Consider the following 14,316-nt stretch of genomic DNA (forward strand, 5'->3'; position numbering starts at 1 on the left):
TGAGAGATTTTTTGTAGTCCATTTGTTTTATCTTTCTACACATTGCTTGGCTGGAGAACTGCATTGCAAAATTCATAAGACGTGTGGATTTTGAAGGATTGCTGCGTTTCAGTTTGTGCATTGTTTATGAAAGTGCCATTGAGGTAGGTTCCCCTTTAAATGTGAACTGAATCCAATATCTACCCCTTCCCTACCTAAAGATATGGTTTCTTCTCCATCAGTGGTCACTTGTCAGTCGAAATTCAGGCTTGGCATAATATCATGAGTGAACTGAAGAGGAGGCATAGTGCAAAGGGGACACTTTGCATAAACAATGTATAACCAAGGCTGATAACAAAGTGGGAAGGACAGAATCTGCCTAGCAGATAAATCACAATTGGTTCCTCAGAAGCCTTACAGGTAATTCCAGTTGTCTTCCTGTTGCAACCCCCATGATTACTGATGGTCTTCCCTGCATTGTTATTGCAGTGAATTGGAGGCTAGAGAAGTAGATTGATACCATGCTGTGACGGGTAAATGCCCAGCAGGTGTCTTGGAAGCAAGGCAGTGGCAAATTCAGAAGCACAGAGTCCCTTCACAGCCACACCCCCTTCCAAGATTATAAAAAAATCTTATAATTATACAGTACAGTGGTACTTCGGGTTAAGAACTTAATTCGTTCTGGAGGTCTGTTCTTAACCTGAAACTGTTCTTAACCTGAAGCACCACTTTAGCTAATGGGGCCTCCTGCTGCACCGCCGGAGCACGATTTCTGTTCTCATCCTGAAGCAAAGTTCTTAATCTGAAGCACTATTTCTGGGTTAGCGGAGTCTGTAACCTGAAGTGTATGTAACCTGAAGCGTATGTAACCCGAGGTACCACTGTATTACATCAAAGGTGAAAGTGTGAGCACTTGTGGCACAAAGTCAGTCAAGCACAGATACCGTCCTCAGCACATGAAAGTAAATGTGACTTTTATGCCTTATTTGTTCTCAAATGGAATTGTGTTAAGTGTTGCTAGTTTGGGGGAAATTAAGCATTTCAATGCAAGCCCGCAGACATGCATAACCTTGCAAGAAATATCGCCATGACCAGAGATGCTCATGCTCCCTGCTCCACTCAGCCGTCCAGTCATGCCCTTATCCACAATACTTCATGCCGTTCCCATGCTCCACCCATTTTTCTATTCTCACCTCAAGTCAGTCAGCTTCCCATGACCACTTAGCTCATTGGGCTAAGTGGGGACCTTAGCTCAAAAGGTCCCCTTATGTCCTTCCCCCACCAAACCATTTATTAGAGCTTCTGAAAACCTTTGGCTGCCCAAAGCCTGCTGATTCCTGATTGCATCAGGATGGTGCTATTTTGACTACATAAGGATTCACGCTTAGCCACTGAACTTCAGAAAGATGGACAGTGTGTGTGTGTGTGTGTATCTAGCTATCTACACACACATACATAACTATATATAGATGACCATTAAAAAAACGGGAGAAGGATGAAAGAAAATATGCATCAGCTTTTCAGCAAGATCTATTTTCTGTGCATGTACCGGGGCAAATGATTTGGAGTGCTCCAATATCTTCGTTCAGAGTGACTGAGGTTCTCTTTCCTTGAAGTTTCCTTGTACATAACAGAACTTGCACAGTGTTCTCTTGGAACGGAACCAAGTGCCTTCTTCAGAGTGACCCTAGGAATCAATAGCCCCTCCCCCCAAACCCCACACCCCAATCAGGACCCAAATGTCATAAAATTATGACTGAGTGAGAAGAGGGGATGTGACAATCAGGTGGGAGGGAGAATGAGATAGAGAGAACTATTTAATGGTCTGGATGGGTTGTTTTCTGGTTCACACCGAGAAGCTGTTTTTGAATGCCCTGAGTGGCAGATGTTATAAATCAATGCAAAAATGCACTTATAAATCAATGGAGAAATCCAGTATTTTAATGTCGCTGGGATTGAGCACAAATGTGTCAATGCCCCCCAAACAGGCTTATTTGTAGGCAAATAAGTAAAATGGTTGGCAGGCTGCCACAAACGTGCCAGGGACTCTGTGGGATTCACTGTTGTTATTGCTATGCAAACTTTTCCCATTACCACCCCACACCGGATATGATTGTGTTTGTATACATTGCTGCTGGGGGAGCATAAAATCCCAACTAGTTCTACTGAAAAACATTCCAGTGTAGTGGAGGTGTCCATCTTAACTGGACCATAGTATTGGGTTTCCCATGCTTTATATCTGCTGTTGGCTGGCAGTATCTATAATGAAAGGATTTTATTTAAAAGGAGGGAAACATACCATCAATTTTCCTTGCATGTTCTATTAAAATATAGGGGGTTTGATTTTTGCTATAGGCATTGTGTGAAGGAATTTTAGTGCAGGAGGGGGAAAAAAACACCAGAAATTACTCCCTATGTGTGTGTGTGTGTGTGTGTCTTCTGACCCTGAACCCTAACTGCATTATTCTAGAAAAGCCTTGCTCACAGCTGGAGTCCTCCTCCCTGCTCCCTCCAATCTAGGATTTTTTACTGTGTTGCAGTGGCTCTGCATTGCTGCAATTGCCATGGTGGTTTCTGGGAATGGTGCCTTTGCTAAGCAGTTCTGCAGCAGTGCAATGCTATATTTTAATCAATTCAGTTGGCTGAGAATAAATCATTGCGCAGAATCATTTCTTGACTGCAGAAGAAATCACTATTGTTTCTGACTGCCATTTCCAAAGAACATGGCATGGCTGCAACACACGCTCGTTTCTGAAGGAAGGGTAAAAAGCAGAACAACACTGCAGCCTTCCAAAGTCATTGTGTACCTTTGCTGCATTTTCTAAGGTTGGGTTTTGCATATTTTAGCGTAGAATCCGTTATTCAGCTAGGACTATGCTTTTGAAAAGTGGTTCTCTTAGGAATGTCCTGCAAGCACCAAAGAGTTTATGTTGACACAGACTGATGGAAATAGGTTTGATTTAAAAATAATAATAAAAAGACAAAGCAAGCTTGTCATGTCTGCTCAGTCAAGAACTGCTTTGCAATGACAACCTCCAAAGTCGCTCCTAGTTAAAGCAAACATAGCCTAGCCCCAGAGTCACCTCCATTGACTCTAGCTTGGTCAATGGTCAGGGATGGTGGAAGTTGTAGTCCAGCACTGTCTGGAGGGCCAATGCTTTCCCGGCCTCCGTAACACCTGGCTTCCTTTTCTTGGGTAGCAGCATCTTCTTGTCCATAAAATACAGGCACCCCATTATTAGGCATCATTTATATTGCACTTTTTATTGGCTATATGGGTTATGCATGCCCTTACAACCATCGGAGGCACTAGATCACTCATACACTCAGACAGGGAAGGAAATTGATGCAAGATGAGTCCATGCAAGGCTTAAGCCCAGGTCTGAGTGAAGCAGGGATGTTGGACTTGTAGCCCTCCAGAACTTGTTGGCCCATCATTCTTGACTGTTGGCCATGCTGGCTGGGATTGATGGAAACTGGATCCCAACAACATCTAGACAGCACCAGGTTGCTCCATCCTTGCACTGGAACACCTTCTTAGCTTTCTGCCATTGAAATGAATGGGGCCAGGACAGGGAATCCTAAAGCATAGATGGAAGACATGCTGACTCCTATGAGATTTACTTACAAGTTAAAAATAAAGGGGTGGGTGAGAAGTAAAATGTAAAATATTTATTATGGTAATTCAGTACGGCATGTGTTTTGAGCTATCCCTCTTCTCTGGGGCTGTTTCTCTGTGATCCAGGGCCATCCAGCCAAGGGATAGCTTTAATTGCCTTACTTTGTTTTAATCTTTGCAAACAGATGCATCTTTCAGCTGGATTATGTAGAAATTGCCCCTAAGGAAGAGCAGCAGCTCCAAATGGAAAAAGCCCTGGATTCTTGGAATAAATATTCTTCAGCACCTGCAGACTCTTTCTTCTCGGTGTTTTGTTCCCCTTCACTTACTTCCAAGTAAATCTCTTTAGGAATGGCTGTTAGATGTGCATAACTTTGCCTGGATCATGCTCAGAATTTGATAGAGGGCACCCATATCACCAAGTAAAGGTAGCACAGCACTGCTATTTAGTGTTTTCCAGTAATTTTAGATTGTGAAATTCAACTTAATGACCTAACAAAAGGCAATTTTAAATACCTCATAGATGGTATTTGTTTAGTTTATCAAATTCAAATTAATATTGATAAAGATTGCGATATTGATAATTTAAGTACATTAATATTTAATTAATTCAAAAAGGATTTACATACAACTTAACATTTCAAAAGAAATTAAGCAGTGTACATCTGCCCCACATTTATGTATCTATTTTTAAAGAATTTTTACCTTGTCTTTCAGCCAAAAATCTCCCTGAGCAGCTTATACTTTAGTACCACCACCACCAAGAACAATAAAGCTCTTGTCCTCAGATCTAGCATTTTAAAGACAATGTCACAAAAGGAAAATAGGATGAGGAAGGAGGAGGGAGGAAAAGGCAAACACAAGTATCAGTTCTTAAAGCTGAAATTTTTCTCATCAGCTGAGAGTTCAGAGAGAGGTGGAGCTAAAATGAGTTGTTCTCCCAGTGGAGCTGTCAGAGTGGCCTCACCTCCCATGTCTCCCTCTGTTGCAGCCTGATGGAGTTGAGTTGGGGGAAACAGGAGCTAGTTTCTCAGCAGAGCTTTGCTTCCCATCTCTCATTTTGCCACAGCCTGATGGAAACCAAAAATCCAAAGCAATTTGTTGGAGGGTGGGATGGAACAATCAACAACACTCATTATTTTTGGCCTCTCTAAAGGCATCTCACCTGCTTAGCAAATATATCAAGTTTGTGCTTTAAGGACAATTCATTGCCTCAATTTTCAGTGGAGTATGCAGCATAAATAAGAGCCAATTGTTGTACCGCTAATTAAATTCTCAATGTATATCAGTGCGATTGTTGACCGTGATGAGACTTCTGGAATTAATATATATGCGTAACTGTAATCAGCAGATTAGTCCTTGCCCAGGCCTGATCTGGAGCCCCCAACATGTGGCCCTGTGGCTGCTCACTTTGGATGCCTGGTGTGTGAACTGTGGCAGCTCCTCTCACCAGGGCAACAATCAGTGAATGAAATCAGTGTAGCTGGTGGGAGGGAGGGCAATGTGACCACACTGCCATGGCAACAGGGAAGTGTCTTCTGGTCCAATCCCAACAGGAAATATTGGGAGGCATGACAGGAAAGGGGAGAATTCACAGCTGGCTTGCATTAGGAGTCTGGACACCTTCTATTCCCAATCTGCTCCCTCTTCTCCCTCTAACCATGCATCGTTGTCCCACCACCAATCCCCTGGCTCTGAGCCTTTGGGGGTTTCTCAGCTGGTGCCTCCCACCCTTCCTCTGTGTCCAACCTGTCCATAACAAGTGGTATAGAAATTTAATAAATAAGAGATAATGATAATAATAAATCACTTTTTTATTACTACTATTGCCTGGAAGAGTCCAGTTGTTCTAAAAAGAAGGAACACCTTTGGAAAAGGATGAAGATAGATGGGGAAGCCTGCACCTTAATGGGTAGAACACATGCTTTGCATGCAGAAGGTTCCAGGTTCCATCCCCAGCCATCTCCAGGAGTGGCTGGGAGAGACCGCTGTCTGAAATCCCGGAGGGCTGCTGCCAGTCAGTGCAGAAAGTACTGAGCTAGATGGACTAATGGCCTGGCTTAGTGTAAGCCCATTTCTTTGGAAGCCTACATATTTCATTTGTGTGGATGCCGTTTCATACTATGCAGAACCAAATGAAGATTTGCCACTGGGCATGCAATCTCCAGGGGGCTGCAGCCATTCACAATTCCCGGATGTAGGTTCCAGGGTGGTTTGTTTTTAGTGGGGGGCAGGCAAGATGCCCCTAAACTGAGTGAACCCACCTCTTTCTCAGAGATATCTCTATTGTTCCTTCCCTTGCCCCCTCCCTCTGCACTTGAGGAAGAAGGCAAGGCAGGTGAAAGGTGCCTCTCTCTCTCTTGTTCCTGCTTGCATGCTCAGAGGGGGATAGATTAATAATAATAATAATAATAATAATAATAATAATAATAATAATTTATTTATACCCCGCCCATCTGGCTGGGCTTCCCCAGCCACTCTGGGCAGCTTCCAACAAAGTATTAAAATACAGTGATATGTTAAACATTAAAAGCTTCCCTAAACAGGGCTGCCTTCAGATGTCTTCTAAAAGTCTGGTAGTTGTTTTTCTCTTTGACATCTGGTGGGAGGGCATTCCACAGGGTGGGTGCCACTACCGAGAAGGCCTCTGCCTGGTTCCCTGTAACTTGGCTTCTCGCAGTGAGGGAATCGCCAGAGGGCCCTCGGCACTGGACCTCAGTGTCCAGGCAGAACGATGGGGGTGGAGACATTCCTTCAGTTGAACAGGCAGTAACAGCACAGCAAAGAGGAAGAGGAGGAGCAGAGCCTGGAGACTCTGGGGGTTGACAGTGCAGGGCTGCGGCTAGTGTCCAGCAATGCTGATGCAGGCCCTGCATATATGATAACATGTGTTTGCAAACGTGCCATTTCATGCCATATACTGTATTTCTCAAGTTATAATATGGGAAAGGCCCCTTGAAAGATGCAAACTGAAGTGTTGGGCACGAAGGATCTTCTCTTAAATAGTGGGCTAAATTAGGCATAGACAGCGAAAGGCTCGTGGGCAATCCGGTCTTGTTACTCAGCCTGCGTTGCCTTGTGCTGCCCCCCTGTGGTGGTGACTCACCTGAGAATGTGAAAACCTTTGGAGAGAGCGAGCCTGGTGCCTGCCAACGGTAGTGCCTCTTTTCAACATCGCCACCATCATTATAGAACTCTGTGATAACGTTTTACTGTTTGACATCTGCTTCCTTCCACTTTTAGATGTAGCGTGTGGAACAAAGGCCTCTGTGACTGCCCACATAGCTCTTCCTTGCACACACTGTTTGAAGCATCTCAGCAGAAATGACTTCAGACAATTGCTCATTATAGGTTTAATTTTCTTCAAGCAGCATATAAGGCACTAATTTCTACATGTCGGCAATGTCTGAGTGACGAGCGAGACAGGGTATTTTCGAGCATTTATACCTAAGAAGCAGCTGCCACTAAAACCAGCCAGAGTCTTGCTTGAAGAAGAGAAAGACCAAGAAGCCTTTGTATGTGATTGCAGAAAACAACTCCCCTACTTGTAACTGACAGATGCAACTGACAGCTTGTCTTTCCCCGACTGAAGGAAGGGCAGCCTCAGCATCTACCCCAAGTGGAGAGCAGAATCACTACCAGCATATAAAAAGAGGCAGCAGTGGAACAAATGGAATCAGACTTTAGAGGACTGACCCTATCTTTGTGAGAGGGCAGGTGCTTGGCATACAGAAGGTCCCATGCCCTTTCTTGACATCTCCAGTTAAAAGGACCAGGTGGCAGGTGATGAGGAAGACCTGTGCAGCAAAACAACTGCCTTTCAGGATAGACCAGGGATGGCAAACTTCAGCCGCTGGGGCCAAATATGCCTCTCCCTGGTCTGTCTGCTTAGCCCTTAGGACTCTCCCCAGGCGTCACCTTCCTTGAGTGTTTTCTCCCAGCTGAAACGTGTCCTTGAACTGCGAGAATGCCTCTTGCTTGCCTGGAAGGAGGATGTGGTGTGTTTGTTTGTGCATGTGGAATGGCCACTTTTGGTTTTTGCATGCTGGATGTGAGCATAAACTGAAGAGTCTCACACACTGTTCTGCTCGCTTTTGCATCTGGCCCTGCCTGCTCCTTGGTATGGGGCCTCTGGAAAGCTGCCCCATGTGGTAATGTGGTCCTTGGGGTAGACAACACTGGGCTAGGTGGGCAGTCTGACCTGAGATAAGGCAGCTCTCTGTGACATGAGATTCCCCAAGTTTTTAAACCCATTAGAATTAAATGCACTGGAGTTCCAAACTTGGGAACTGAAGTGTGGGAGCACAATGCAGTCAGATGCAAAGCCCCTCTTCAGTTTCTGCAACAGTTGATTCCTGCAGCTTATTTGCAGCTGAACACATGCCTGTACAAGTATTGTAACCTGTGTTATCCCCACCCACCAGATTTAGATGAACTTTTCTTCAAGTAAAACTCAAATCAGTTCACAACATGAAAACATACTATGCAGTCAGCAACACCAAACCCCCACCCCCCAATGTGGGTTCCCTCGCCTCAGCCACCTTTGCCACACTCCACTTTTATGGCATGCTCTGAAGGAGTGCATTTGATGGCCACTGGATCTGGGTCTAAAACAAACTTCAATCTGGAGAAAATACAGTTTTCTCCACAGGAAGCAGAGGGACAAGGGGAAGAGCGAATAAGCCCTGAGCAGCCAATAAAAGCAACTGGATTTAGTGGACTAGTGACTGAAGGATGTCTGGCTATGATTCAACCTGGGAACCAGATCCCTGCTCTGTCCAAAAAGTTTCTGCCTCTTGTAAAATATTCTAAATTGTAGTTGTTTACTGGGCTCAACAACCAGGAGACCTTTTCATGCTGATCACCAGCAGAAAGTCTGGTCAGTGGAACATAGGAAAATGCCTTATATTGAGTCAAGTAATTGGTACAGCCAGCTCAGCAATGCCCACACTAACTGACAGCTGCTCTTCAGGGATTCCAAGAAGGATTGGGGACATCCAACGATGCGGGATGCTGGGAGATTCAAGACTGATAAAAGGCAGTCCTTCAGTCAGTGCATAAACTCAGGAGGAAGCAATGGCAACCAACCTAGATGGCATTAAAGGAGAATTAGACAAATTCATGGAGGAGATGGGTTACTAGTCATGAAGGCTCTGCTCTGGTTCTACAGTTGAAGGGCAGCAGTGCAGTTGCTGGAAGCCACAGGAGCGGGGAGTGCTCTTGTGCTGGAATCCTGCCTGCAAGTTTCCCATTGGCTGGCCACTGTGGAAACAGGCCTACATGGGCCAATTGGCCTAATCCAAGGAGGCTCTTCTTATGTTCTTGGGTCTCTCCCAACCTTAGTTGGAGATGAGGAGACTGAACATGCAACCTTCTGCTTGCAAAGCAGAAGCTCTTCCATCGCAGGATGTTCTGAAGCATCTCTAGGAATAAGGACGCTAGACTAGATGGATCCGATCTCCAACATGGTGCCTTCCAGCCCTTGTTGGACTACAACTCGCGACAGCCCCTTGCCAGCATGACCAGGGGCTGATGGGTGTTGTAAGTCCAGCAAGGAGGTCAGGAGGTCAAGGCTCCATCCCGCGGGCCACTCCCTCGCTACGAATGCCCTCCACCATTACCAGCCGGCTGAGCTCCCTTCCTCTGAACTTGAAGCCAGAAGACCCCTTCCTCCCAGAGAAGCCGGCTCCCGGGCCACCAGGCGTGGGGATTGGGCGCCGGCCCGCCTTCCCCCGGGGCCGCTCTCTCGCCCTCGGAGAGGGGTGGGGGGTTGGCGCGGGGATGGAGGTGACGCAATGCCTGCAATCCCGAGGAGAGCTGCGCAGCGGCGGCCTGAGCAGAGGGCGCGCTCCGAAGGCGAAAGGGAGGCGCCGCTGGGGCTTCTGGCGCGCGTGCGGCTCCGCCCCTGCCGGCCGGCCGAGCTGAGGCGAGGGGGCTGAGGCGCCTCCTATCAGCAGAGCTCTGCGCCGCTGCTCCAGCCCGCGCGGCTGCTTGCAGGTGAATTGAAAGTCGTTGGCGGGGAGGGAAGGACACAGCCGCCGCCGCCTCCTCTGCTTCCTCCTGCCTCTGCTGCTGCTGCTGCGTCCTGGTGGGGCAGCTGAGGCGCGTGAAACCCGGACCCCCAGCCGAGCCCGGCGGCGTTTATCCTTCTGCCGCTGCAGGGCAGCTGCTGCGCTGTGCCCGTGCCCAGGAGGCGCCCGCCTCAGGGGAGGCACCGGCCGGCCAGGCATGTCTTCGCCGAGGGGCTCCCCGCTCGCCAGAGACCTCGACGGAGCGGGAAGGACAGGCAGCCTCAAGCGCGCAAGTAAGTCTCCCCGAAAGTTTCGCCTTCGCAGCCGGGGGTGAGGTGGGGTGGGGGAGGCCGTATGGTTTGCTGTGAGATAATCCGCTCTCCTCATAGTTTCTGGGTTAGGATGACTCGGCGGCAGTCTGCACATGTTCAGAGGCGCGCTTCTCTTTATTGCTTCACCTTTCCTGCGCCTTAGAAATAGAACCCCCTTCCCTCTAGCCTATAAATGGTGCCCCGGTTAGTACCAGCTGCGGAACTGAGCCCGCGTCTCGCAACCTTCCTGCGTGGCTAGGAATGGCTCGAGGCTCATGTCTTTCGTTTCGACGGTTGGAGGAAGGACTTCACTTGCGCCTATGGATAATGAGAAGCCGTCTTGTGTTTCCATGTCCCCTAAGCTTTGGGGAAGACTGGCTAGAGGGGGTGTGGGGAACATGTCACCCGTGGGTGTGGAAGGGGATTTCTCGGAGCAGGAGGGAGGCTCTTCTAAGTCCGGTTAAGGAGACTTTGAGGCTGTAGTCTTCTGTGCACTTAAAAGTGGGAGTACATCCCATGGAACATACTGGGATTTGCTTCCATTTAAGCGTGCTGTAGGATTGAGTTGTGTGTGCTTCAGTGGGTGATACCCACACAAATGGGGGTGGGGTGGGGGGTTAAGGGGACTGGTCACTCTTTTGTGCCACTTTCCTTGATCTCCCCAAACCATCCCCTTGCGAGAGCATTCTTGGTTGTGGGATAACAAGAGACTTTGACATATTAACTGTGTGGTGAGGACTGGGAGACTGTTTCTGTTCTGTTCAAAGACCCCCCCCCCCTTTTTTTTTTTGCATGGCAAACTTTACTAGCACTTTGGAAGGGCAGAATTCTAAGGGTTGGCGAATGCGGTATGTGTGGGTCCTGCCACCCAGGAGTCAACCAGGTTTCAGATTTGGTTTTTGCATCCCTGCATTTCCATTGCTCATTCCTGTCCATCCATGATATGGTCATGGCCATCTAGTGTGATGCTGATTTTGCTGATCTTACCTTGGGATTGTTCACTGTTTCCTTTTTTCTCCCGATCTTTCCTCTTCACCTCTGCACCCATCCATCATCTGCAAGGAGGCTAATTTGGGAGCCAGTGGTGACCTTGGAGCATTCTTCCTAGCCAGTAGACCTATAGAACATGCACCTTCTTTCTGGGCTGCAGTCTTCTGCTTTGGGCAGGGTTCTGGCAACCTTGGACTCTGGGTTCTACATGCATTATTTGTATGTATGTATGTATGTATGTATGTGTATGTATGTATAATCTTTCCCTGGGACCAAGTCCTTCGCTTCAATGCTTATTCCGCTGTGCGTTTGGCTCGCGTTGCCCTTGAGCAAGGGATTTGGATTAAGTTGCCCAAACTTCTTTCTCCTAGGCAAACTTCACCGCTTGTGCTCTGTAGTTGGTGGCTGGCTCCGACTGCAGCGAGTTAAATGCTGCTGCTTCTTGCCCCGTGGATATATGCTGAGCTCTGCAGAAGGACCTGCTACAGCAGCAGTTTGCATTGGCAGATAATCTTCTGGACTTGTTCCTTGTCTGATGCAGGGGAGCAGTTGCCTGAATGATGGGAATTATAACCTTTGGTTCTAGGCAGCCTTTTGGGAAGGAGAGGTAATTTAGGTACCTTTTGAGATTAACACTGTTTTAATTAACTCGAGCAGGCTAATCGCTGGGCACAGGATTGGTTCAGGCTGTTACCTGAAAATGGGGAAAAGGCATGCTAAGAATAGTGAAATAATACTGTGTCCTTTTAATTGGGTTGCTTTTTTATACTCCAATGACTTCCTGCCTATAATTTGAGACCCCTTTTTAGCCTCTAATAAATAGTAGCTACCCTTGAGAGATTGTTTGCATCTATACACCACGGTTGGAAGGCTCTGTAATCATAAATACTTTATTGTGCAAAATTACCCTTCTTATTATAAGATGCATGAGGAGTTGCTGCTGCTGCCGCCACCTCGCAGAATGGAGATCAGTGTTTCCTTAGGTAAATTTGGGAGGAGATCCATGTCTGTATGACTATATGTACCTTTTATATGTAGTACTTGCTAGCATACTAGGTATTTTGCAATCATTGACTTGCATCCTAGGGGAGGTTAACATAAAAATAAACTCTCAAAAGGAAAGTTTCTCCTCTTCACTGCAATACACAAAAATGATAACATTTGCAGAACGCAGTCACTGCTTCAGCCATAAAAGCAGAGATTAAAATCACAGAGGTGATGAGCCTTTCCTTATTTTTTCCAGGCGTCATCAGGTGCTAAAAAGATAACAAATGCAGGGTCAGGCAAACTTCCCCAGGGAGAGAGTTACAAAGCCATAATGCAGACCCTATTTCTGGCTACCACCTACCTAATGTCTTGATGACTGGGGAACACAGAAAAGAGCCTCTGAGGCAGATTGCAAAGCAGGGCTTTTAAAAAAAAGGAAAATGTAGAACTGCCCGGTGGTACATGGTTACAATTTGCATGCAAAACACACACTGCTGTGACACACCCGTGTGTTTTCCTAGTCTATGCCTACATTCATTCTTGCCACCACATTTAGAAACCTACGTAGAGTAGGATAAAATCCTTGGAGCTGGAATTTGACGACACTAGTACAGAAGAGTGTTATACCTAGACACAAATGTTTCATGTAGCTTTGACCCCAAAAGGTCTTTGTTAGGAATGCTGTATTGGATATTACTGTAATAATAACATTGACAACTTCGCATGGCTTATCAGGAAAGGGGGGTCTCCGTGTTGTAGAATTATTTCCTTCAGATAAGAAATATTGGTGAATACAGTGGTACCTCGGGTTACAGATGCTTCAGGTTACAGACGCTTCAGGTTACAGACTCCGTTAACTCAGAAATAGTACCTCAGGTTAAGAACTTTGCTTCAGGATGAGAACAGAAATCGTGGGGTGGCAGCGGGAGGCCCCATTAGCTAAAGTGGTACCTCAGGTTAAGAACAGTTTCAGGTTAAGAACAGACCTCCAGAACGAATTAAGTTCTTAACCCAAGGTACCACTGTACTCTGTCAAGCAGCCTTTCTCAGCCTTGGGTCCCTAGAAGTTGTTGGACTACAACTCCTATGATTCCTAGCTAGCATGGTCAGTGGTCAGGGATGATGGGATTTGTAGTCCAACAACATATGGGGACCCAAGCTTGAGAAAGGCTGCTGTAGAGGGTAGCAATGGAGACTGTTGGGAGTGTTTTTGGCAGGGGGAGGTGAAATGGGCATGCTTTGATCAGGGTCTGGAAGTCTAAGGGAGCTTGGGCTTCTTAATGTACTTTTCAAAATGATCTCATACACTTTTTACATCACCTAACATAACACAGCTTGCATTTTAAAATATTCTTATTCAAATGTTCTTATTCAAATGCTCATTTTGTGTATGGCTGTCCATTAAACAAGGGCTTGGGCTTGCTTATATGTAAGAAGGTATTTATAGATTGTATAGGGCTTTACTATATGTGTGAACTGCTTTCTGTTTTCAAAATACAATAAAACCTTATAATAAAGTAACACAAAACAGTACCTATACCAGTGCTAGATAATTCCCAGCTTAACATAATCATACTAAAATCAGAATGATCTAACTCTTAACTGATAAAAGCCATAGTAAAAAATTGGATATTTAAACCTATTTACAAACCTCAAGAAAAAGAACCTGTTTTAACTCTGTTGCATCCCATAGCTGTGAGGCCACGAACAAAAAGGCCCTGTTACCACCCTTTAAGATTGTACCCAGAAATGAACCAAGGTCTTCTTCTAAAAAACTGGCTTGATGCCTTCCATTTTTCCTGCTCCTAGTCAGTAATGCGTATGTTGTAATTTGAACTATTTCTGTTCAAAGGCAGCCCCCATGCTTGATAAACTGCAGAACGAAGGAGCATTTCTGCCAAGAGGCGGGTGGTAGACCAAACAGGAAAGTGGGTGGGATTCAGACTGTGTGGAGTGTGGGCTGAGGGATTGTTATGTTCATGTTGGCTCACCTACTTCATTTATTTATCACCAGCTGTATAATAACGAAGGGCTGTAGCTCAGTGGTAGAGCAGGTTCCCAGGTTCAATTCCTGGCTTTTCTAGGCAGGGCTGGGAAGCACTTCCCATCAGAAATCTGTTTGTTTGCCAATATACAACAGCTGTGTGAAGCAAGGCAGCATAACTGTTACTCCTCTGCTTTTCTTAGGCCTACCAAAATGTCACCAAGCTTTCAAGTTCTCCAGAGTGCTTTATTAGGCTATATGGCTGGGGTCAGCATATTCAGCAGGGGGCCAGTCCACTGTCCCTCAGACCTTGTGGGGGGCCGGACTATATTTTGAAAAAAATAATAATGAACGAAATCCTATGCCCCACAAATAACCCAGATATGCATTTTAAAGTGGCTGGGGAAGCTCAGCCAGATGGGTGGGGTATAAATA

At 46.2% G+C, this 14,316-nt stretch overlaps 1 protein-coding gene and 1 long non-coding RNA gene across 10 annotated transcripts in view; both read left to right on the forward strand.

Moving 5' to 3' along the window:
• Positions 1 to 226: 226 nt before the first annotated feature.
• On the forward strand, positions 227 to 3,885 carry LOC310746389. Its single transcript, XR_014540698.1, has 2 exons — positions 227 to 399; positions 3,784 to 3,885. It is a non-coding gene; the product is annotated as an uncharacterized lncRNA (long non-coding RNA).
• Positions 3,886 to 9,417: 5,532 nt separating this feature from the next.
• The window catches only part of KIAA1217, a 371,747-nt gene continuing 366,848 nt past the window's right edge, over positions 9,418 to 14,316 (forward strand). For 2 of the 9 annotated variants that reach the window (XM_083579204.1, XM_083579185.1), the window contains exon 1: positions 9,559 to 9,902. In XM_083579204.1, coding sequence (XP_083435330.1) covers positions 9,827 to 9,902 — 76 coding nt within the window. In that variant the 5' untranslated portion in view covers positions 9,559 to 9,826. Of the gene's footprint in view, positions 9,903 to 14,316 lie in introns of all 9 variants that reach the window. The other 7 variants (XM_083579201.1, XM_083579174.1, XM_083579171.1 and 4 more) reach the window with 6 other exon arrangements.

This window comes from Podarcis filfolensis (genome assembly GCF_964270895.1).
Source record: "Podarcis filfolensis genome assembly, chromosome: 12".
In the NCBI taxonomy this organism is placed as follows: domain Eukaryota; kingdom Metazoa; phylum Chordata; class Lepidosauria; order Squamata; family Lacertidae; genus Podarcis; species Podarcis filfolensis.